The sequence below is a fragment of the Sus scrofa genome, chromosome 14 (genome assembly GCF_000003025.6).
Source record: "Sus scrofa isolate TJ Tabasco breed Duroc chromosome 14, Sscrofa11.1, whole genome shotgun sequence".
NCBI classification, from domain to species: Eukaryota; Metazoa; Chordata; class Mammalia; order Artiodactyla; family Suidae; genus Sus; species Sus scrofa.
In genome coordinates this window covers 31,925,546-31,948,840 of record NC_010456.5, presented here as the reverse complement: position 1 = coordinate 31,948,840, position 23,295 = coordinate 31,925,546, and the positions used below count along the sequence as shown (strand labels likewise).

At 40.9% G+C, this 23,295-nt stretch overlaps 1 protein-coding gene across 1 annotated transcript in view; it reads left to right on the top strand.

The window, feature by feature from the left end:
* PPTC7 (PTC7 protein phosphatase homolog) overlaps nucleotides 2,286-23,295 on the top strand; it is a 41,177-nt gene continuing 20,167 nt past the window's right edge. The window contains exon 1 of the mRNA XM_003132884.4: nucleotides 2,286-2,804. Within this exon, the coding sequence (XP_003132932.2) occupies nucleotides 2,573-2,804 (232 nt within the window). The 5' untranslated portion in view covers nucleotides 2,286-2,572. The remainder of the gene's footprint in view (nucleotides 2,805-23,295) is intronic.

Genomic DNA, 23,295 nt, shown 5'->3' with positions numbered 1-23,295 from the left:
TGTGAGCTGTGGTGTAGGTTGCAAACGCGGTTCAGATCTGGCGTTGCTGTGGCTGTAGCATAGGCTGGCAGCTACGGCTCTGATTAGACCCCTAGCCTGGGAACCTCCATATGTCGTGGGTATGGCCCTAAAAAGACAAAAAGACAAAAAAAGATAAAAAGGTATAAAAGAGAATCATTTAAAGCATGAGATGGGAATCTCCAGAGCAGCTCTAGTTCTGTCAAAAGTGAACTGGAAAAGGACCAAATTTTGGCTCTGGATAATATATATTTAAATTTCAATAAAACTGAAAATTATTCCAAATTTGATCACTTGCCTCATATCTCAGTTTTTTTTTTTTTTTTTTTTGTCTTTTTGCTATTTCTTGGGCTGCTTCCGCAGCATATGGAAGTTCCCAGGCTAGGGGTCGAGTAGAAGCTGTAGCTGCCTGCCTACGCCAGAGCCACAGCAACACGGGATCTGAGCCGGGTCTGCAACCTACACCACAGCTCACGGCAACGCCGGATCATTAACCCACTGAGCAAGGGCAGGGACCGAACCCGAAACCTCATGGTTCCTAGTCGGATTCGTTAACCACTGCGCCACGACAGGAACTCCTCAGTTTTCTTTTATTTGTGAATCCATTTGTTCAATCATTCCTCTATGCAACAGAAACTATTTTTTTTTGTCTTTTTTTTTTTTAGGGCCGCACCAGTGGCATATGGGGGCTCCCAGGCCAGGGGTCGAATATCAGAGCTGTAGCTGCCGGCCTACACCAGAGCCACAGCAATGCCAGATCCTTAACCCACTGAGCGAGGCCAGGGACCAAACCCAAGTCCTCCTGGATGCTAGTCGGGTTCGTTAACCACTGAGCCACGACAGGAACTCCAAAAAAAATACTATTTTTTTATATTTATGATTCCTATTCAATTTTCCCTTCTTTTATTCAACATTTATAAATCACATTAGTTGGAATACTATAATGGCATGTGATCCTCGCCTTTGGGGAGTTTAGGATCTAATGCAATATCCACTCATTCTTTCATTTATTTACTAAAGTGTTCACTATGTGCCCCTATGTTCTGTTCTGGGGAAACAGTAAGAAAGAGGATAGGACCCTCAGGTAATGGAATTACATTCTAGTGAGTGGAAGGAAGAGCAAAAGCAAAAGCCCTGAGGCAGCTGTGAGCATGACTAGAGCCTGGTTAGTGAAGGGAGCACAGCACCAAATGGGGTGGAGAGGTATGCAGGTGCTAGATTATGTACAGTCCCATCAGCACGGTGTGTAATTTTAATGTACATTCATACACACATACAAACATATTACACATATTTAGTGAGCTAATCTTCCCTTTAGATTACAAACTCCTCAATAAATTTAGTTATTATTCAACCTAAATAATTTCAGAAGAAGTTTCCTTATTCAAAATCTGGGGAAGGCTACTGTGATGTCTTTGTTAGGGGCTGGCTGAGAGCTTTTTAAAAAGAAGTAGAGGAGCTGCCTTTCTTCCTTTTGATGAGAAGAGGTGGCAGTTGTGGGAGGAGAGAGGCAGGACAATTTCCTCTCAAGCCTTTGGTATTGCATGACCTCTCTGAGTACCCAAGTCAGTGGTGGGAAAAGACTTCCTTAGTCAGGTGGACCCCTGAGAAAATTAAGATTCGGGGCAAAGAAATTTGGGACCTGTAATTTTTTTATTCTCTATTTGGGGGACATTTATGACATGTTTGCAGTGGCCATACCTGTATCTCCTCCCTAAATCTTCACCCCCACCCCACAGTCTAACAGGAACATAAAACATTTTCTCGAATTTTCCTAAACATAATGCAAAATGGCTCTTCTTTCCCAACAGATTGCCGCCCCTAAATCTTTCCAATGTATAAATTCTGGAGGTGTCGCTAGATTTGTGTACTTCAGTTTCTTAATACTACAGAACAATAACATGTGACCTGATAGTTTTTCGGGTTTTTCTTTAAAGGAATAGTGGTTCTATTTAAAACAATAGTCTTTAAAATATGGGGTGAAGTTTTTCAAACAGCCCACCTGTAATTCTCGATACTTTTAACTTGGGTCGCGCGTCTGAGGAATCCTTGAACTCTCGGAGCTAGGCAGGGAAGTAAAAAGCGACTAAACCTTTCGGACTACAACTCCCAGGAGACATTGTTTCCACACACTCTGCGCAAGCTCGACCTCTGTGCCTGCACAGGGCACTGAGCCAAGGAGGCGGGGCTTGGGACTGAGCCGTGCGTTGTGGGCGGGGATAGAGGCGTGGCCATAAAGGGGGCGGTGCTACCGGCGCGGCCCGGAACACGCTAGTGGAGCGGAAGATGGCGGCGGCAGCGGTGGCTGCAGCCGGGACACCAGTTGGGCTGAGGCGGAGGACCCGCCGGTTCTGACCTCGCTCTGGCTTCGGTGCGCGGGGCGGAGCGTGTGCGAGGCCCCGCGCGGCGGGTAGGGGCGGCGGCGGCAACTGCGCGCTGTCCTGAGGAGCGTCCCGGCGGCGGCGGAGCTGCGGCTGAGGAGAGAGCCGGCTCTGGGCCTCCGCGTCCTCCTGCTCCCCCGGCCCCCCGCCTCCTCGGGGGGGCGGCGGCGGCGATGTTCTCGGTCCTCTCGTACGGGCGACTGGTGGCCCGCGCCGTGCTCGGCGGCCTCTCGCAGACCGATCCCAGGGCCGGCGGCGGCAGTGGCAGTGGCGGCGGCGATTACGGGCTGGTGACGGCCGGCTGCGGCTTCGGCAAGGACTTCCGTAAGGGCCTCCTCAAGAAGGGCGCGTGCTATGGGGACGATGCGTGCTTCGTAGCCCGGCACCGTTCTGCAGATGTGCTCGGTGAGTGCCCGACCTGAGTACCCCCGCCCCAGCCCCGGATCCGCCTCCTGGGGACTCCCCTGCTCGGGGCTTTCCCGGCTCCTCCGGGCAGTAAGAGGAGCCCGAGAGCCAGTAGTAGCTCATTTGTACGGAGCGCTTACTATGTGCCAGGCGCCGTGCCAAGCGCTCCAAGGTGTGTTTTCCGCTTGAACAACCCCCATTTTTGAGACGAGGAAACTGAGCCGCAGAGCGGACGAGCCGCTTGCTCAAGGTCACACAGCTTGAGAATGTGACCAGTTTGTCCGAGTCCGTAACAGCACTGTTAGTCACTTGGCAATGCCAGCCCCAGACGACCTCGTCCCCTCCCTCGGCGACACCTGCAGGCTCCGAACCTGGCTCTAGTTCCCTCCCCCCTCCCTCCTTGCTCTGCGTGCCCCGGGGATCCCTGCTTCTTGGCGCACCTGACGCCACAGACCGGCCACAGGCAGCGGGATCCCGAGCAGGCTGACTGTCGTGAGCCCCAGACAGCCCAGCCGCATTCCTGCGTCGCCTCGATCGAGATCAGATCTACATCCTTGTCCGAGACTCGAGACTCGCAGTGGAGGCCTCTGGCCTGGTGAAAAATCACTCGCAGTGCATTCTTCCAAACTGATCTTGTCCCGTTAAGGTCACTTGAGGTGGAGGAGAGTCTCCTTGACCCAAAATAGAATTGTCAAACCAGAAAGCCTTGAGAATTGGGTTAAAGCAGGTTACAGGTGCTTCCGACGGCCTATTCCAGTTACATCTTAGGGGGTGGGAGCCTACGGTTGAGCCTGCAGCAATGGCTAAATACAGTTAAGCAGGCAGAAACTTTACGGTCATATATATCTTTGGAGACAATGTATAGGCCATAGAATCCTATGCCTTTAAAACTCTTTTAATAAAGCATTTCTTTTGAAATTGAAGGACATACTGTCATTGTACTTAGGTTCAGATGTCACTTTGGTTTCACTTTTCAGGTGAGCTTGAGCTTTTTCATTACTTTGACTTTCATTTGCTGAGGCAAAGTTTGGCATTGGAACAAATGGTCTTGTAACTTTACAACAATAATTATTTTTTAATTTGATCTTGGAATAACCACCTGTTATCTCTGCTTCTAGTCATGTAGCATTTGTGAACATGGAACTAGAAAAGTTGTTCTCAGTTTAATTTGAGAGATTCCATTACCTGGGTTGAAAAAATCATTTAGTGTTTAGGCAACACTTTAGGCTCTTTAGAAGGGAGCTTGCAAATTGAAGTCCCACAAATTTACTCTGAAGTCATCTTGACCCTGACTTGCTTTCTTTTTTAAAGGACTGTCTGTTGCTGTCTTTTTTTCATTACAATTAGAAGCACTTCACAGTTAGAAATTTGTGACTTGTGCTGCTTTTTCAATTTGTAGTTATAGTGCAACAGGATGGGAGATACTGTGCCACTAAGGTTCCCAGTTATAAATCTGCTATGTGTCAGCTTATGGGAAAGATTTGTGATTTGATTGATGATATGAGGGGTATTTTAATGTGTCAGTTTCCTATGCTGAAGGTTAATTTAAAATTTTTGAAAGCTACCTCCTTAATGGAGTGGGGTATTCATAAGGATATGAGAAATTTTGGTCAAACCCATTCTGAAAAAAATGTAAACATATCATTCTGGCCGAAACCCAGCCTGGTTTGGTGTTCAGCTTTGTCGCTCTGTGATTCTGGACAAGAACCTCTCAGCTCATTTTCCTCATCTAGACTAGAGGATGAAGGGAATGAACTACCTGACCCTTAAGAACTTCTGACCATCAGATCATATTTTTTTGTTTGTTTTGAAAAGCCAGCATCCTTTGTTGTTTTCCACCTCAAATAACAGATATTATTTCCTATCTTATTCACATGGGCACCTTCAGTAGATACCTTGTATTTCATATCTAAAACAGTGGGTTTTTGTTTTGTGTGTGTGTGTGTGTGTCTTTTTGCCTTTTCTAGGGCTGTTTCCCGAGGCACATGGAGGTTCCCAGGCTAGGGGTCTAATCCGAGCTGTAGCCACTGGCCTACACCAGAGCCACAGCAACGCTGGATCTGAGCCGCGTCTGCGACCTATACCACAGCTCACAACAACGCCAGATCCATAACCCACTGACCAAGGCTAGGGATCGAACCTGCAACCTCATGGTTCCTGGTCAGATTCATTAACCACTGCACCACGACGGGAACTCCATAAAACAGTGGTTCTTAACTTACCTTGGTTCACAGCCTCTTGTTTCACTGCCCACAGGTTCTCGCCTCCCAGAAAAATGCACATAACAGACAAAATTTTGCATAGGCCTTTGCCGACTTCACTGGCCACATCCATATGCCACATAGAGATCCATGCAGGGTACCAGATAAAGAACCACAGTTCTATACCCCTCTTCAAAGGAATGTTGGTAGGCAAAACCAGACAGATGGTTGCTTACGGGACCTAGGGCTTTGGCCGTATTTGACAAAGAGCCGTTTTAAGAGTGTGCGTGTGTTTGTGTGTTGAATGAAAATCGGGGAACAAAAGTTCTCTAGAACTGTCCTGTTTTAGAGGAGTTCTTCCAGAAAGCTGTCTTAGGAGCCACCTGAAACAGCTTCTGAGTTGGCCTTATTTGATCTTTGGTTTCTACAAACCCATCTTTGTGATGGTGACTTCTGTTTTATTGACAACCATCCCATCACAGGCAGGTCTGATTATCTCTTTCTGTGAAAAAGGTGATGATGAGACTTTGGTGAGTCTTTAATACTGCTTTTTACTGGAAGTTGGAGTTGTAAACTAAATTGCATTAAAAGGCTATGTTGAATAACATTCAGTGCTTTGAACCTTCTAGTTCATAGATAATTTGTTCTGTTTAGGTTGACACTGTGTTTATTGCTGAGTATCTGTGCAACTCACTGTGGTCATCTAGGACTCGTCTGTTTGGAATGAGAACTTTTTCTTTCTTTTTGTATTAGAAAGAGAAAGCTATTTTATTTCTTTAGTTTATAATTGATCTGTCCTATTAGTCATGCAGTGACTAAAAGTACTTGGTGCTTTACAACATTTTTGTAGAGTCCCACTGGACTTCTTTTAGGAAAAACCAACTATGGTGGGTGTGGTGAGACATAAGAACCACTCCTATCTCCTGGAAAATTGGCGAAGGTGCTTTTTCTTTATTAGGTCTAATGGGAGTAAATCAGTACCACCAGGAGCTGTGTGCGCTTTCCTTTTTCCTTCTTCCCTGTGACTAATACTGAGTTCTCTTATTACTCTGTATGGCATGGGTGCCCAAGTACACAAAAATATGAGAGCTGCCTAGTGTGTAATTGCTGGGCCTCCCACAGCCCTAAGCTACTTAACAATAGAATTCTTAGAACTGTTGAGAGTAGTAAGACTTAGAAACCTTGGAATCCAGTTCTTTTATTTTACTAAAGAGAAAATAGGCCTACAGAGGATCAAATGACTTTGCTAAGGTTAGCAAATGGCTTAGTTAATGCCAGAATTAGAGGTACCACCAAGTCTCCCCATTCCAGGCCTCTTTCCTTTACACCACTAGTTAAGAAGATAGGTGAATTCAAAACCAGACTGTCTATGGTACTGTTAAAGCATTCTCTGGTACTGCTAAATGCTTTTCTCCACCTAAGAGAGACAGTGAGTGTGTGTGTACACAACTTCTTTATTCACTCTATGACTCATAATTAAAATGCAACAAAAATGCCTCTGCATACTAAACTACAGTTTATTGAAACCACTTCTTTTAAAAAAAGAAAGCATGGTGTATGCCATGTAAACTCTGACCTCTGAATATTGAGTTGTAAAGTAATTCTTATAAAACTGCATGATGTTTATTTAAGCTTGATTTAACTTGAAACCCTAAAAAAAATAAAAACAATTTTATGGTCTAGCCTTTAGATGTGATTTTTATTTTGCCCATGAATTTGAGGTGTTTTTGTGAATTATGCCAGTCTTAAACATAGTTGCCTTAAACTATAGGGATTATGCAAACAATATAGAGATGAAAATTTTATTTAGGAAGTGAATAAACTAGGTAGAATTTGATGTTTTCCAATAGCATGATAATTTTAATATATTTGGTAGAACCTCTGTATCTGAAAGTGAGTTATCCTTTTAACAAAGTACTAGTCATCTGGGAGAGTGTGTATGTGCACTAAATTGCAACCTTTCAAGAAGCCCTCTTTCAGATTTCCCTCAACTAGATTTCAAGCTGTGTTAGGAAACCAGTGTCATTATTATTTAGTCATAATATTCTGAAAGTCAAAATTCAGCCTGATCTACCTGTTGAAAGCAGACATGACCCTGACTGGATTTTTAGAAATTGAGATACAAAATTCATCTGCCATAACATTCACCTTTTAAAGTGAAAAAATCAGTGGCACAACATTCACAAGTATGTGAAACCACCACCACTAACTAGTTCCAGAATATATTTGTTGCCCCAAAAGAAAACCCCTGCCAGTTAAGCTACACTTCCCAGTGTCCCTCCCTCAATCCCTGGCAACATTAAGATTTTGAATATACATGAGTTCTCGTAGTGGCTCAGCAAGTTAAGAACCTGATTAGTATCCTTGAAGATACAGGTTCGATCCCCTGGCCTCTCTCAGTGAGTTGAGGATCAGGTGTTACTGCAAGCTGCAGCGTAGGTCAAAGATGCGACTGGCATCCTGCATTGCTGTGGCTGCTGTGGTGTAGGCTGGCAACTGCAGTTCCTATTTGATCCTTACGGTGGGAACTTTCATATGCTGCAGGTGCTGCCCTAAAAAAAAAAAAAAAAAAAAAAAAGACTGTACAGATTGTGTCTATTCTGGACATTTCATATAAATGGAGTCATGTTAACATGTGTTCTTTTGTGTCTGACTTTTTTCACTTAGTGTAAGATTTTCAAGATTTACTCACATTGTTGCATGTATCAGTACTTCATTCCTTTTTATGGTTGAACAATATTCCATTGTATGGTTATGCCACATTTCATTTTATTTTTTATTTTTGGCCACACCTACAGCATGTGGAAGTTCTTGGGCCAGGGACCCAAGGTGCTTCAGTGACATCACTAGATCCTTAACCCGTTGAGCCACAAGAGAACTCCCACATTTACAAAAATTCCTTCATCTATTAATGGATGTTAGATTGTTTCTACTTTTTGGTTGTTGTGAATAGTGCTGCTATGACACATTTATGTATAAGCTTTTGTGTTTTCCAGTCTCTTGGGTGTATAACTAGAAGAGGAATTGTTGGGTCATACTGTAACTCCAACTTTATGAACAATGTAATTGTTTTTAATATGTTTTGTATGGTTCTAATGTAAAATAGAAGAAAATTCAGTAGACGGGAAATATTTTCTAAATGTCAGCAATCAGATATGTAAGTTCTAAGATCAATCAGTACTTTAAATATGCTAGATTTGATAATAATCTATGCTCTCAAGAGAAATTTGTGGAATTTTAAGGGAGAGTGAAAGTTGTGAGTTTGGAAAAGAGCCTTCTAGGACTCATAAACAGCAGAGTTTAAGAAGCTATTGACGACCAAAAAAAAAAAAAAAAAAAAAGCCACTGATGACTTGTTCTATGACTTTTCTGAGCATTCTGGCATTCTATAATAGATTCCAGGGTTGATAGAGGAATTTTGCTGTTTGTTTCTTAAACTCCTCCCTGATATTTTTCTTACTTTGCTATATAGATATATTTACTGTTCATAAGGTTCTTGTAAAGCACATTGTTTTTAAAGTCATTTCCTCATTTGTCAGAACTACTTTTCCTCTGTTCAGTCTTTAATTTAGAATTCTCAAGCTTAGTTATAAATTTTCCTAACTTCTAGCTTCTCTCTCAATTTGTTAATAATTTCCTTAAAGGGATCCAAATGAATCATTTTTTTTTAATAACGCAAGTAATTGGATTTTAAAAGAATGACTTTATACTTTTTAGAAAATATACTTTTGTTAAAAAGTTTTAAATTGTAGCAGAAAGTGGGATGCATATGTTAGCTGGTTGTGCTGGAATGGGGGCAGCTGTGGGGGGAAGTAAAGGGAGTTGGGGGAACCTGGATTGGAGGAAGCTGTTCCTGAACTTTAGCACTGCTTTCTGAAACTGGGCAATACTTAACCTGAATGGTTGCAACAGTATCCAAATAGAGTTTGTACTAGTGTGTGACTCAAGAAGCACTATACCAGGTCAGAGTGTTTGACCTACAGTTGTGTCCTTTGAATAAATGCTATGTCAAATTCAAACTAAATGTCAAATTTGTTTTATATAGGTCCCTGTGTCTTTTAGAGAGGCCTTATGTGGGGTTTTAGGGTCACAATTTTCAGGGAAATGCTTTGGAAAAGTAGGTTGACAGTATTTTTTTTCTGAAGAAATTTTACCTTTTTGGGGGGAGTAGGTGGTAAGCCCACGGCATATGGAAGTTCCTAGGCCAGGGATTGAACCAGAGCCAGAGCAGTGACAACACAGGACCCTTAACCACTAGGCCACCAGGGAACTCAAGAAATTTTACTTTTCTAGTCAGTTCAGAAATGACATGCCTTGTGAGTTTGCCTTTCAATAGTGTTAACTTTTGGTCTCATTTTAAGAACTGCTCACCTAGATCTGTCATTAGTGATAAAATTCAGTGATCTATCTTGTTTGAGAGTTGTCAGGTATTTTTAAAATCTGATAGTGTTCTATCCTCCTGAAATCTAATATCATTTGTTTCCTCTTATTAAACAATTCACACAGTTCACAGACTCACATCATACATCAAGACTTTTTTGCAAAAGCTGACCCACTGCAGAAGGCATTGGGCTAAAAACACACACTTACTCATTTAAACTTGAGTTGGCAAGTGACACAAAGCTTTCGGTTTAGTTTAAGATTTTAAAGAAGAAAAGATATTAAATAATTTTGAATGGGATCCCAAACAGAATTTTGGGTGGATGAGGTGAAAGTGAGGGAGCAGAAGCTTTTTTTAAAGAGTGAAAATACTTTATTTTCTCCTAAGCATTTATTCAATATTGGACATAAAATATGATTCATCTACCAGTCTTTATATAGTGCTTTAGATTTTACAAAATATTTTTATGTTTTATCTTGATCTTTTAACTATGAAATAGTTGCTCTTATCTCCACTTAGTCTGTGTCTGTTTCCTCATCTATAAAGTTGACTCATCAGTAAGGTTAGGACGGCTAGTATCAAAGCTGAGACTGGAACCTAGGTTTTCTCTTGTGCATCTCATGCTTTTAAATAAATGGTTCTGTTTTGTGCTTTTACAAGTAACGCATGCTCACAAAAGCACAGTAAAAATACCAGTAACTCATAACTCAGCTGTAATCAGTATGGCTTCCTCCAGCCTTAATGTATATAATTGTAAGTATGTATATTAGTAAATAAAATTGAGTTAATGTGTATTCTGCTTTGTAATATTATTGTTATTTAATGTCAGTTGAGCATATTTCTACACTAATAAGCGTAACTATCATATTTTACTGTGTGTATAGTCCACACAGTCCTCTATTTTTGGTTATTTAGATTATTTCCAATTTTCTATTACAAGTAACACTAGAGTGCATATCTCTACATCTGAATATTTCCTTAGGATAAATTTCTGGAAGAAGAGTTCCTGAATCAAAAGCTGTGAACTGGAGTTCCTATCGTGGCGCAGCGGTTAACGAATCCGACTAGGAACCATGAGGTTGCGGGTTCGGTCCCTGCCCTTGCTCAGTGGGTTAACGATCCGGCGTTGCCGTGAGCTGTGGTGTAGGTTGCAGACGCGGCTCGGATCCAGCGTTGCTGTGGCCCTGGCGTAGGCTGGCGGCTACGTCTCCGATTGGACCCCTAGCCTGGGAACCTCCATATGCCGTGGGAGCCACCCAAAGAAATAGCAAAAAAAAAAGATTTAAAAAAAAAAAAAAAAAAAAGCTGTGAACTTTTGAAAGAGCTCTGATTTAAATATTAGCTTAGGTTCCTTAAGAAAGGTTGTATTCATTTGTGTTTTTCTATTTGCAATGAAATTGTTCTTATTAGCAGCTTATTGTTGATCTTGAGTCTCACATTTAACATTTATAAATTTACTAGTTCTTAAACGGTTGTTTCTGAGGTGCATTAATTTGTAGGTGGTGAATAGTTCTAGAATTGATTAAATTGTTGGTATGATTCCCAAGGACTACAAAATTACTGTAGAAACTTTGCCAGAGACTACAAAAGTGACTTACTACCAAGAGAGCTTTCTGTTGAGGGACCGAGTACTATTTTGACTCAAGTCAATTCCAACACATTTTTGCACTGATTTTTCTTTTTCTCATTTTCAGACTGTTTTGAAGATGGAACTTCTTTTTGTACTGCCTTGACTGTACATTTTGATCTTTCAAGGATGTCATCATCCAGCAGGTTTTTTGACTTATCAGAATTAGTTGTACTGTCCTTTGAGGTAGATGTAAAAGGTTAGCTGTGCTGAATGAGGCAAACAAAAAGTGTTTTTGTTTTTACATCCATGTTTGGATAGCAGTTTTGGATAAGAAAGTAGATTTGAGCTATTTACATAAGAGCTGGGAAACTGTTCATGGCCTCTACGTTGAACACTAATTGGTAATAGAGTCATCGGTGTTTCTGTGAAATGAGGAAGTGTGAATGCGTTGTTTTAAAAAATCTACTTCTCATAGCTCTTGAGTGGCGACGTTAATCTTATTGTTTTTCTTGTTCATGTATACTGAATTCACTAAACAATCAGTGGTCTTGAAGCACATTAGTGTGTTCTATATGTGTAGAATTCTAAACATATTAATTCATTTATAGATCATCCAAATTCAGTGAAGCCATTAACCTATAACTGTCTTTTATTCTTTTATCAGAATTTCAAATTGAAAAATGATTGGCCCGCCTTTTTGTCAGTGGCTTAAAGGAGAAAAGAATTCTCCAACATTCTAGTCCCTTTGTTAAAACTGAAGTAAAAGGACATGGGCAGTGTTTCTACTCTCTGGATCATTATTGAAACTTCCCTGAAAACACACGTGAGGTTGGATAATAAGGGGAAAGGATAAATTGAGAAGTGGAGCCTTTGCTTCAAAATTAGTTTATGCAGTAAATGTAATATTGTATGTGAAAAATAAAGTATAGCTGTGTCTGTTAAGTTTTACTTTTTTATAAAGAGTTTCTAAAATGCTTTTCTCGGGAGTTCCTGTTGTGGCGCAGCAGAAATGAATCCAACTAGTATTCATGAGGATGCAGGTTTGATCCTTGGCCTCGCTCAGTGGGTTAAGGATCTGGTGTTGCTGTGGTGTAGGCCGGCGGCTACAGCTCCGATTCAACCCCTAGCCTGGGAACTTCCATATGCCATGGGTGCAGCCCTAAAAAGAAAAAAATAAAATAAAATGCTATTCTTCAGTGTGACTTAGAATCCCAGAATTCTTAGATCTTAGAAAAATCTTAGATCTTGGATAAATTCTCGAATTTGTCATCCTGCTCTTTATTTCACAAATGATAAAACTAAAGTTAGAGAAGTGATTTAGATAGTGTCCTACAGCCAGTTGGTGGCTAAATAAATAATAAAAAGCTGTGAGCTGTGTCATTTGCAAGACTCCTTTTTGAAGCTCTTTCCAACCAGCCTTATTTTTTTTTTTTTTTTTGGTCTTTTTTGTCTTTTGTTGTTGTTGTTGTTGCTCTTTCTTGGGCCGCTTCCTCGGCATATGGAGGTTCCCAGGCTAGGGATCGAATCAGAGCTGTAGCCACCGGCCTAGCCAGAGCCACAGCAACTCGAGATCTGAGCCGCGTCTGCAACCTACACCACAGCTCACGGCAACGCCGGATCGTTAACCCACTGAGCAAGGGCAGGGACCGAACTCGCAACCTCATGGTTCCTAGTCGGATTCATTAACCACTGCGCCACAACAGGAACTCCCCAACCAGCCTTATTTTGACACTGTGAGAGAAGCACCTTGTAGCCAGCTCCCACCCAGGGCATAACACCATGTGCAACTCTAGGATGAGATAATGAGTTCATTCGCTTTTTGGAGTTCTTAGATGAAAGTTGGTATCCCAGAGTGTTGGTGTTCTAACTTATCAAAGTACAGTCGACTGAATTCACATTTACTGGTTGCTTCCTATTAGTCCCTGACATATGCTGTGGAAAAGACCAAGAACAAAACAGACTTTAGCCCTGAAGTTTCACAGTTTGGTACAGAAGGTACTCATGCACAGGAACAGCATAAAAGAATACACACCCATTAGACATTGTGGAAGCATGGAGTCAGGCCTTGAGAGAAGGGTTTTTCAGTTAAATTGAAGCAAGTGAGAAGATTGGTAAGGCTCTCCAGGTTGAGGGATCAGTAAAGGCACAGAAGGAAACTCCCCAAACTATAGCTCTTTTGCCACAAGAGAATAGTTTGGGCAAGCAGAATGGGGATGGGTAGATGGGGTTGAGAATTGATGTTTATAAACAGGTTAAGACCAAATTGTTGAAGGAAACAGTTTCCATGTTGGGTATTGTTTTTGGTTGTTGTTGGTTTGGGTAGAAAGCTATAGAAGATGTTTTTGCTCTTGTTTTGGGTTTAGCTTGGTTGGTTGGTTTTTGGTTTTGTTGGCCGTACCCGAGGCATGTGGAATCAAATCCATGCCACAGCTTTGACACCCGGGATCCTTAACCCATTGTGCCACCAGGGAACTCTTGGTTTGTTTGTTTTTAAAAAGTTAGCGCATTTAGATGGTACAAAATTCAAAAGGGTGCACACAGTGAATTCTCCCTCTCATCCTTGTCTCCTAGCTGCAGAAGTTCCTCTCTCAAAATGAACTGATGTTACCAGTTTCTTGTATATTCCTCATGAGAATGTTCTTGTAAATACAAGTAAGTAAGTGTGTATACATGAAGGGTATTTGACTCAAAGTGTAATATGGACATAGCAATCTTGTTTAAAAAAGATAGGAGGGAGAGCAGAATGCAGAAAATCAGTTAGGAAGCTACTGTAATAGTCTGAGTTAGAATGGGCTTTAACTAGCTAGGGCACTGGAAAGTAGTTGGGCTTCAAACACATTGCAGACATAGAATCAACAGGACTTAGTGATAGTTGGTCTAAGAGGGTGAAGGAAAAAGAGGAATTGAAGTTGATTTTCAGGTTTTGTTTCTGGAAGTTCTAAGATTTCTAGCATAGAAGTGTGCGGTTGGGTGGGCTGCCATTAATCAGATTAGGAAATGCAAGAGAAGAATCAACTCTGGGAATTAAAAACAGGGGCCTGCTTGATACATGAGGCATTTCAGAGGCAGAATATCTGGCTCACAGGATGCTTGCATCCAGATGTCCTTTATCGAGTCCTGAGTGCTAGGGCAGTGAGTCTTGTTAGAATCACTTGTGCAGTTTGGATTTTCAATTTAATTTTATTAGTTGTTTTTGTTTTTTTGTTTTGGCTATGCCCACAGCATGTGGAAATTCCCAGACCAGGGATCGAATCCACGCTCAGCAATGATAGTGCTGGATCCTTAGCCACTAGGCCACCAGGGAACTCCCCAGTTGGGGTTTTTTATACTTTGCTGGAAGGCCTAGGACTACCCTGGGCATACTGACTCAGGATGTGGGGCTTAGGTTCCACAGGTCATCTCAATGTGCAGTAAGACTTCAGAACAGTGTGCCAGGGACCAGGCCAGCACTTGGAGATGAAAGATGTTACCAATGTGAAAGAGAATTAGCTGGGAAGAGGGTCACAATATGAAGGGGGAGAAAGGGGATGGGAAAGTCATGATTGAGGTGCTGCTATTATTATAGTGACTTAAGGAAGTGGTTAGGCCCACTAACATTTATGTGTTAATAGTTACTATAAGATTTCCTGTTTATTTTTTATTTAAAAAAAAAAAACTATTTTTCTTTTTAACAGCCATGCCTCTAGCATATGAAAATTCCCAGGTTAGGGATAGAATTGGACTTGCAGCTGCTGGCCTGTGCCACAGCCACACCAGATCCTTAACCCACTGAGCAAGGCCAGGGATTGAACCTGCATCCTCACGGACACTATGTTGGGTTCTTATTTGAGCCATAATGGGAACTCCAAGACTCCCTGTTTAAAATGAGAAATTTCTGAGTCTGAACCACAGTACATAGTAGGGAGCAGGCACTCGAGATATTTGTTAAATAAGTTTACTTCATGGTCACTTCTGGAAAAAGAAAACTAATACATTTATTCCAAGTGCAGGCAAATCTTTTATTTTTTGTGTATTTTTTGGAGACAAATACAGATTTGTTCCTTAGTGCTTGAAAATGTTGCTGTTAAATGTTTAATGGAATATTAAACGATGGTGGATACATGACCAGAAAAGCTGAATGGACCACTCATCTTTTAAACATTATTTGTGAGTGGGAAGTGTGTGTGTGTGTGTGTGTGACTGTGTGTGTGTGTGTTCAGGGCCGCACCCTCAGAATATGGAGGTTCCCAGCCTAGGGGGTGAATTGCAGCTGTAGCTGCCAGCCTATACCACACCCCACAGCAACACCAGATCCTTAACCCACTTGAGTGAGGCCAGGAATCAAACCTGTGTCCTCATGAATACTCATCAGATTCGTTTCCACTAAGCCACAATGGGAACTCTGGGAATTGTCTTTTGATTGTGATCATGGACCAGTACTTGTAGAGCTGCAGCCTACGATGATCAAAGGCATTTTTTTTTCTGATTGCTCTTATACTATTATTTGATCTTTTTAAAAGAGACATAACTTTTGTTTATTGCATGTAGGCTATGTGCGGAGTACTGTGATGGGCACTCTTTAACACCATTATTCCTATTCCTCACTCCAGCACTGATGTCCATGAGTTTATTCCCATTTACAGATGAAGATAATGAGGCTCAGAAAGTGACCCAAGACACCCTTGGTATACCTCACCCTAAACGTGGAGCTGGAATTTGAACCCAGACCTGACTCCAAAGCCTGTGCCCTTGTCCACTGTCTGTGCACAGCGTTTTAAGGCAGAAATGATCATTTAAAACTTTGTTTTACTGAGAGGATTTTTTCTGAGTCTCAGTACTATTTAGTTATTACCATTCCTAGGCTAATAATTGGACAAAGTCCCTTCATTAAAGCAAATAAAGGCCTCAGTGGCCTTGTTGAACTAGTCAGTGGACCACAGGAACTTTTGTGGTCTCAGGCCAGCCCTTTCCTTCTTGGGGACTTCCTAAATACCTTGACTTTTCTGCAGTGCATTGCTTGGGTTGATTGCTGGTGAGAGGTTCCTAGCAGGGGTGTGATAGGCATTTACCTGGAGATGAGGTTTTTCTGCTCTTAGAGCTGTAACCTCAACTTTATTACCTGTACTTTATCTGTATTAGTCAAAATTGTAGGGAACTGCCCCGAAGGCATCTCTTCTCAACCTCCTCTGCCACAACCCCTTACATCAGACATTTCTCCATGAATACTGTTCTTTTTATTTATTCATTTATTTTATTTTTTTATTTTTTGTCTTTTGTTGTTGTTGTTGCTATCTCTTGGGCCGCTTCTGCGGCATATGGAGGTTCCCAGGCTAGGGGCTGAGTCAGAGCTGTAGCCGCTGGCCTACGCCAGAGCCACAGCAACGAGGGATCCAAGCCGCATCTGCGACCTACACCACAACTCACGGCAACGCCGGATCGTTAACCCACTGAGCAAGGGCAGGGACCAAACCCGCGGCCTCATGATTCCTAGTCAGATTCGTTAACCACTGCGCCATGACGGGAACTCCCTCCATGAATACTGTTCTGATTTCTTCAACTAGATGTAATCTGATCTTCCTTGCTTTTGGCTTTCGTGGTGCATATTTACTTTGTTTTATTAATAGCCATTTATCTTAAACCTCTCCAAACCCCCCTCCCCTACCACAGTCACAATCATTTGATTTTAGGTTCCTCTGGGCAGAAAAATCTTTTTTTTTTTTTCCTTTTTTTTCCTTTTTATGGCTACACCTGCAGCATATGGAAGTTCCTGGGCCAGGGGTCAAATTAGAGCTGCAGCTGAGGCCTGTGCCTCAGCCACAGCCACACCTGATCCAAGCCTCGGGTAACCTTTGCTGCCGCTTGCGGCAACCCCCCCCCCCCCCCCCCCCCCCCCCCGATCCTTAACCTACTGTATATGAGGTCAGGAATCAAACCTGCATCCTTATAGAGACAACACTGGGTCCTTAACTCACTAAGCCGCAACGGGAACTCTAGGAAATTGTTTATTATATGTACATCCCTTTGGCCCCTTTCACCACAGTGTCTTAACATATAGAAAGTGTTGAGTAAAATGTGTTGAATAACTTTAATATTGAATGTAACCATAAAATGTACTTCTAGTTGGATTTATATAGGTTTTTTGTCATCTCTCCCATAGAGGTAACATGTATTCATTACTGAAAAAATGGGGAAGTGTGGAAAATAAAAAGGAAAAATTGCTGTTCTACCTCCCAAAGATATATTTTTTTTTTTTTTTTGACTTTTTGCTATTTCTTTGGGCCGCTCCCGCGGCATATGGAGGTTCCCAGGCTAGGGGTCTAATCAGAGCTGTAGCCACTAGCCTATGCCAGAGCCACAGCAACGCGGGATCCGAGCCGCATCTGCAACCTACACCACAGCTCACGGCAACGCCGGATCATTAACCCACTGAGCAAGGGTAGGGACCGAACCCGCAACCTCATGGTTCCTAGTCGGATTCGTTAACCACTGCGCCACGACGGGAACTCCCCAAAGATATTTTAAAGAGAAATAAAAAGAGCATTTGTGCCAGGGCTGCATGTGACTCAACCTCTCCCAAAGGGTGATATTTTAGTAAAGGCCAGCTCCTGTTTTTTTAGAGGGGTGAAGAAAACAGAGTCTTATTTGATATTAGGTCAGGGATATATGGCTTAATTGTTATATATATTAGATTAACCTTTAAGACCGGAATTCTAGATCTTGGAGTTCTCTGGTGGCTCAGTGAGTTAAGTATCCAGTGTTATCATTGCTGTGGCTTGGGTCACTGCTGTGGCATGGGTTTGATCCCTGGCACAGGAACTTCCACATACCATGGGCACAACCAAAGAAAAAAAGATTTCTAAATCTAGTCTTATAAATAGAAAGAAAACTTTTCTCTTAGCTTAAAGGACCAATACAAATAAGCATACATCAGATAGCTGGACTTTAATTGCTGTTACGTTCACAGAAGCCTCAGCTTTAGTAGACACTTTTAAATTTGTAACACACTAAAATCCCTGTCGCTGCTGTTCATGATATACAGTGTGACACCCCCCCATCTCAATGATGTGTCTGTTGCTTCCTCCCATTGCTAACAGTATTTAGCATTTGATGAAGATACTCTGGCAGCTCAGGAAGAAGTTAAGTGACCTTTATCTGTGACTTCAACTTTATAAGATACTCAAGGTCCGCAGCCACATTAAAGCCAAAACACATCTTTCCACATTAAATATTTGGTATTTAAACAAGAAGAACTAAAGTTAGAGGAAGAACATTTTTCTTCTAAAAAGGTTGAATTTAGGAGAGTTCCCATCGTGGCTCAGCGGAAACAAATCTGAGTAGTATTCATGAGGACACAGGTATGATCCCTGGCCTCGCTCAGTGGGTTAAGGATCCATTGTTTCGGTGAGCTGTGGTGTAGGTCGAAGACGTGGCTTGGATCTGGTGTGGCTGTGGCTGTGGTGTAGGCTATCGGCTATGACTCTGATTCAGCCCTTAGCCTGGGAACCTCCATATGTTGCCAGTGCGACCCTAGAAAGACAAAAAAAAAAAAAAAAAAAAAAAAAAGGTTGACTTTGAGTTTCTTTACCTTCACACTGTTGCTTCCTAATCCTCTTTTCTGCTGCCCAGAATAGTCTGGAAATTACCGTCTCTAATTAAAGAAGCATTCTGGACAGTAGATGTAAGTGTGTATATGTGTGTGTGTGTGCATTTTAATTTGATTAATTATTAAGTAATGTTTACTAAGCTGTAAAGGAATGTCTATTTTGTTTAGAATTCTAGAACATAAAATGGTCCACTTAAGCCCTGCTTTGTCCTGGATAGTACCTTTTCTTTAGCAGAATTTGAATTTTGCTTATAGGTGGGTTCCCTTTTCATACATTTTACTGCAGAGTTTAACCTTTCTTCCTTCCATCCTTTCAGCTTTTTGCCTCAGCTTGAGTTAGCTGTTCTGCTTAGAGATCTTGAGTTCTTGACATAGACTTGGTCTCTGGAGAAACAGAAGACGCAGGTTTCATTGTGACTAATGTAGAGTGGTTGCTTTGGGGAAACTTCTTGCAAAAGGAATATATCACTTGTTGTTGAAGGAGGAAGAACATCTGTAATCTATATAATTTCATCTCTAGAGAACTGAAAGGAGTGTTAGTCAAAGCAAATTATACTTTTCTGAATAAATCAATTTCTGAATATAGTTTTCCAGTAATCCTTCTTTTTGTTCCCTTTGGGATAATTATCTGCAGATACATTTCACAGTTCTGAATCACAGGGGGAATGTTCTTAATGCCCAAATAGTTGAGGCTTCAGAGTTGTTGATACAAGTGTAATCTGTTACCTTTGATAGAAATTGAGTTTTATACTCTGATCTCATTTTTCTCTAGTTATACTCCTTCATGTTGTGATGCCTCTAGTCAAAGAAGGTTGGCTCTGAGAACACTAGATTATAGTATTTGGAGAAGAGCCTCAGCATCTGAACAGAAGCCAGCTGCAGCACTGCAGTAGACACTGACTAACCAGTTCCTCATTTGATGAACACTTGCTGCACAAAGTGTAAGACCAGATATCCTAATCCCTTGAGTACAGAGGGTCTCCTGCTGCTTTTATTATTCACTCTTGTGAGCCAGCCAAATTCCTTCTCAATTTCCCTTCTGAAGTTTCAGTTCACTATCAAGTACCCATCCTAATAGATAGGAGATGTGTTTCACTGATGGAAAAACAAACCCTGTAGAACCACCTTGCTTCATTAGAGAGAGTATGAGGCTGATTGTAAAATGCCTCAAGATAATCAAAGATGCAGGAAATAAAGCTCTCTTATCTTTGGGTACTACTTAGTATTTGAAATTCTGTCAGCTATTTTTAGATAAAATCAGATTACCAGTTTCTCTTCATTGATACTTAATATTGAAATTTAGTGTTTTGGGGGGAGGCATCACTTTCTTCTGGAAAGTGTTTTGTAACTAAGTGCATGTCAATCTGGAGATGAGTATGGTAGGAAGAGTTTAAGGAGAATGGCAGCCTCATGCTGATGGCTGATAATGGATAATGCTGGCAAAACTCCGGCTAATGTTTGGCTTAGTTCAGAATCTTTTTCAAGGTGAGCCTTTTGCAACTACACAGTTAGGTCGAAGTTGGAAAGAGAATTTTTAAGCTTCCATAATTTCAATTTATCAAACCTTTTTTTCCTTGAACTTTTGGCTTAGGATAAAGCTATTAAGTAAAATTCTGAATTTAATAAAAAGCAAAATGATTTTTTTCAAGTACAGCAAAGTTTTGTTTTTATATGATTATAATAACTAAGACAAAAACAAAAATGTGTTAATTAGAAAAATGAAAATTGGCTATTAAAGAATTTTCTTTTTTATAAAAAGATACATTTAAATGATGGGAAATACACCAGAATTAACTCTGTCTCCTTCTCTCTTAACTCTTCACTTTAGAGAAGCAGTCTATAGAATTATAAGCTTAGGAGTTCTCATCGTGGTTCAGTGGTTAACGAATCCAACTAGGAACCATGAGGTTGAGGGTTTGATTCATTCAGTGGGTTAAGGGTCCAGCATTGCCGTGAGCTGTGGTGTAGGTCGCAGACACGGCTCGGATCCTGAGTTGCTGTGGCTCTGGCGTAGGCCTAGGCCGGTGGCTACAGCTCCAATTAGACCCCTAGCCTGGAAACCTCCATATGCTGTGGGTTCAGCCCTAAAAAGACAAAAGAAAAATGTTAAATAAAAATCATAAATATTTTCTAGTTGGCTGTTTTCTATTTTGTAAAACTTAACATTTCCAGTTGTAAATGGTACCACTAAAGGAATTTTCTGTGCCTTACAGTTTCCTCTCAGCCTTTTGCTCAGCTATTTCAGATATGTAACCATTATCTTAATCTAATAATGGTTTTAATTGGATTTGGGGTCAAGGAAACACTTAAGCTAGACATGTGCTGACAGAATGTTATTAATGGAGACATAAGATCATTACAGTGAGTTAAAGGAAATAGCTTTTATATTCAGTGCAAACTATCTTGGTATTCAAAGTCTTTCCAGTTCAGTCTACCTTTTCAGCTTCACTTCTTTTTACTTCTAAAGAAATTATATCATTCTGCCAAATTGAATTACTTGGCTTTTCTTTAATCAGTTATGTCTGTGTTTATAATTTGATGCCTAGAGCAAGATGCAATTCACAAATGAGCTCTTTGTGGATAGAAATTCTCATTTCTAAGATAAGAGCCCCCTTAACTCCTTAAAGTTTTTGTTCTATTCTTTCTGAGCACCCAGTCCACCCTGTGGTGTTGGTTCTGGACCTTTATCAAAGATCTGGACCTGATTGTCCTCCCAGCTGCAAACTCTTAGTTCCAAACTTTATACAGAAACTTTCCACAAAAATGCTCTGCTGGTACCTGAAACTCAACATACCTGAGACAGATTTCAGTATTTTTTAAAGGCATTTTTCACCCCCATCCTAACTGGGGAATCATCTAATCACTACTTATTCCTGAAATCCAGAAACCTGTTGATATAAAATGTATTGATATAGAGCCCAGGGGTCTTTTTGTCCTTTGTATTTCCAGTGATTGTCTACTCTATTTTTCATTATCTCTAACCTAAAATCTTGCAAGAAATGGCTGACCTCTTACCTCTCTGAACCCATTCTCCACTGCATTTTCCAAAATATAAATTGGGTTATGTCACTTCCACCCAGAAACCTTAAGTTTTTATTGTCTGTTGCAGTGCGCTTCAGTAAAAATATATTGTAAATTATACATGCAATTAAATATTCTAGTAGCCACATTTTAAAAAGTAAAACAAAACAGACGATGTTAATTTCAATTACTATATTTATTTAACCCAGTATACCTAAAATGTTTCCGCATGTTCATAATGAAACTAAGACATTTTACAATTGGGGGGGTACTATGTTTTTGGAATCCAGAGTGTATTTTACATTTAACAGCACATCTCAACCTAAACTAGCCACATTTCAAACTGAATAGCCACTTGTGGCTAGTTGTTCCCCTTAATTACTTCTTTCCTGCCTGTGGAAATCTGACTTACCTTCCAGGGCTAGATCTGAAGTCACTCCTCAGTGAAAGCTTGCTCCATTCTCACAGTGCACATAAGCATTAACCACTTGCTCTTGATGCTTCTGTAGCAGCATTTATGGGAGCCATTTCTCTAGTTCTTCTGTGAGTGAGCAGTCTAGTTGCCTATTAGGAGGTGAGCTTCTTAGAGGTGATCTGTGTCTCCCTCAGCCTCTTATTTCCTAGTGCTCATTGAGCCTTCATTTGCTCTTATGGGTATTTTTATCCTTTGCTGTTTGTTATCTTCAAGATCTGAAGTATCCTGTCCTTTAACAGTTGTTTTCTTTCCTCTGAATGAAATTTCTCTTTATATCTGGATCAGTTCCATGTTTAAAAGGTGTTCTCTCTGGATCGAAGCTTTTGCTTATGCAAGAGAGGAAATATTCATCTTGTAGAAATAACTGCCTAATATGAATTAAACTAGGTTTCAGATGTAGGTTATTCTGGTTTTAGCCTGATTCTAATCCCAAATACAACTATTCCTGTTATATAACTTGTTTTTTGTAAGTAAATTATGTATACTAAGACTGTTTTTCCCCCACAGCCTTATTGAAAAGTTGATATGCTTTTTGAATCTCTTTTGCCCCTAAAGAGATTTGGCCAATGGAGTTTTGTCTGGGTTCTTTTTCCCATATAGGAGCAAACAGGTGCCTGAAAGGTTACACTCTATTCTGGGAGAGATCTGATTAATGTTGAAGGGCTGTGCCAGGTCAGACTCTGTAACATGCTGACAGATTATTTAGTGTGTGCCAGGATCAACTCTCAACATTATCTCAGGTTTTAATGGTTTTCTTGTGAAGGGCTTTTGTAGATGAAACCAGTTTGTATTTAAAGTTAATTGTAGCTCTGATCAGAAACTAGATAAGGAGAAATTCTTTCCTCGAGCAAGCAGTGGTTTGAAAAGAATGAATGATTCATCAGATGGAGATGCATGGACTATAATTGCATTTTGTGTTCAGACACAAATTGTTGCATTTAAAATTGTGGTAAAAGAGTTCCCACTGTGGCACGGTGGGTTAAGAATCTGACTGCACCAGCTCAGGTCACAGCTGATGCTCAGATTCAGTCCTTGGCCTGGGAACTTCCATAAGCTGAGGGTGCAACCATAAAAATAAAATAAAATATCGTGGTAAAATCTTACCCATGGTGAAGAATTCCTCAAAAGAAGTTCCTATTAAACTATCCTAAATTTTCAGAAGAATTTCTAGATATCCTTTCAACTACTTGAAAAACACACAGAAGTGATACTTCTTCCTGGTGCAGTAGACCTCAGGCATCCCTGAGACTTCTCTTTCCCC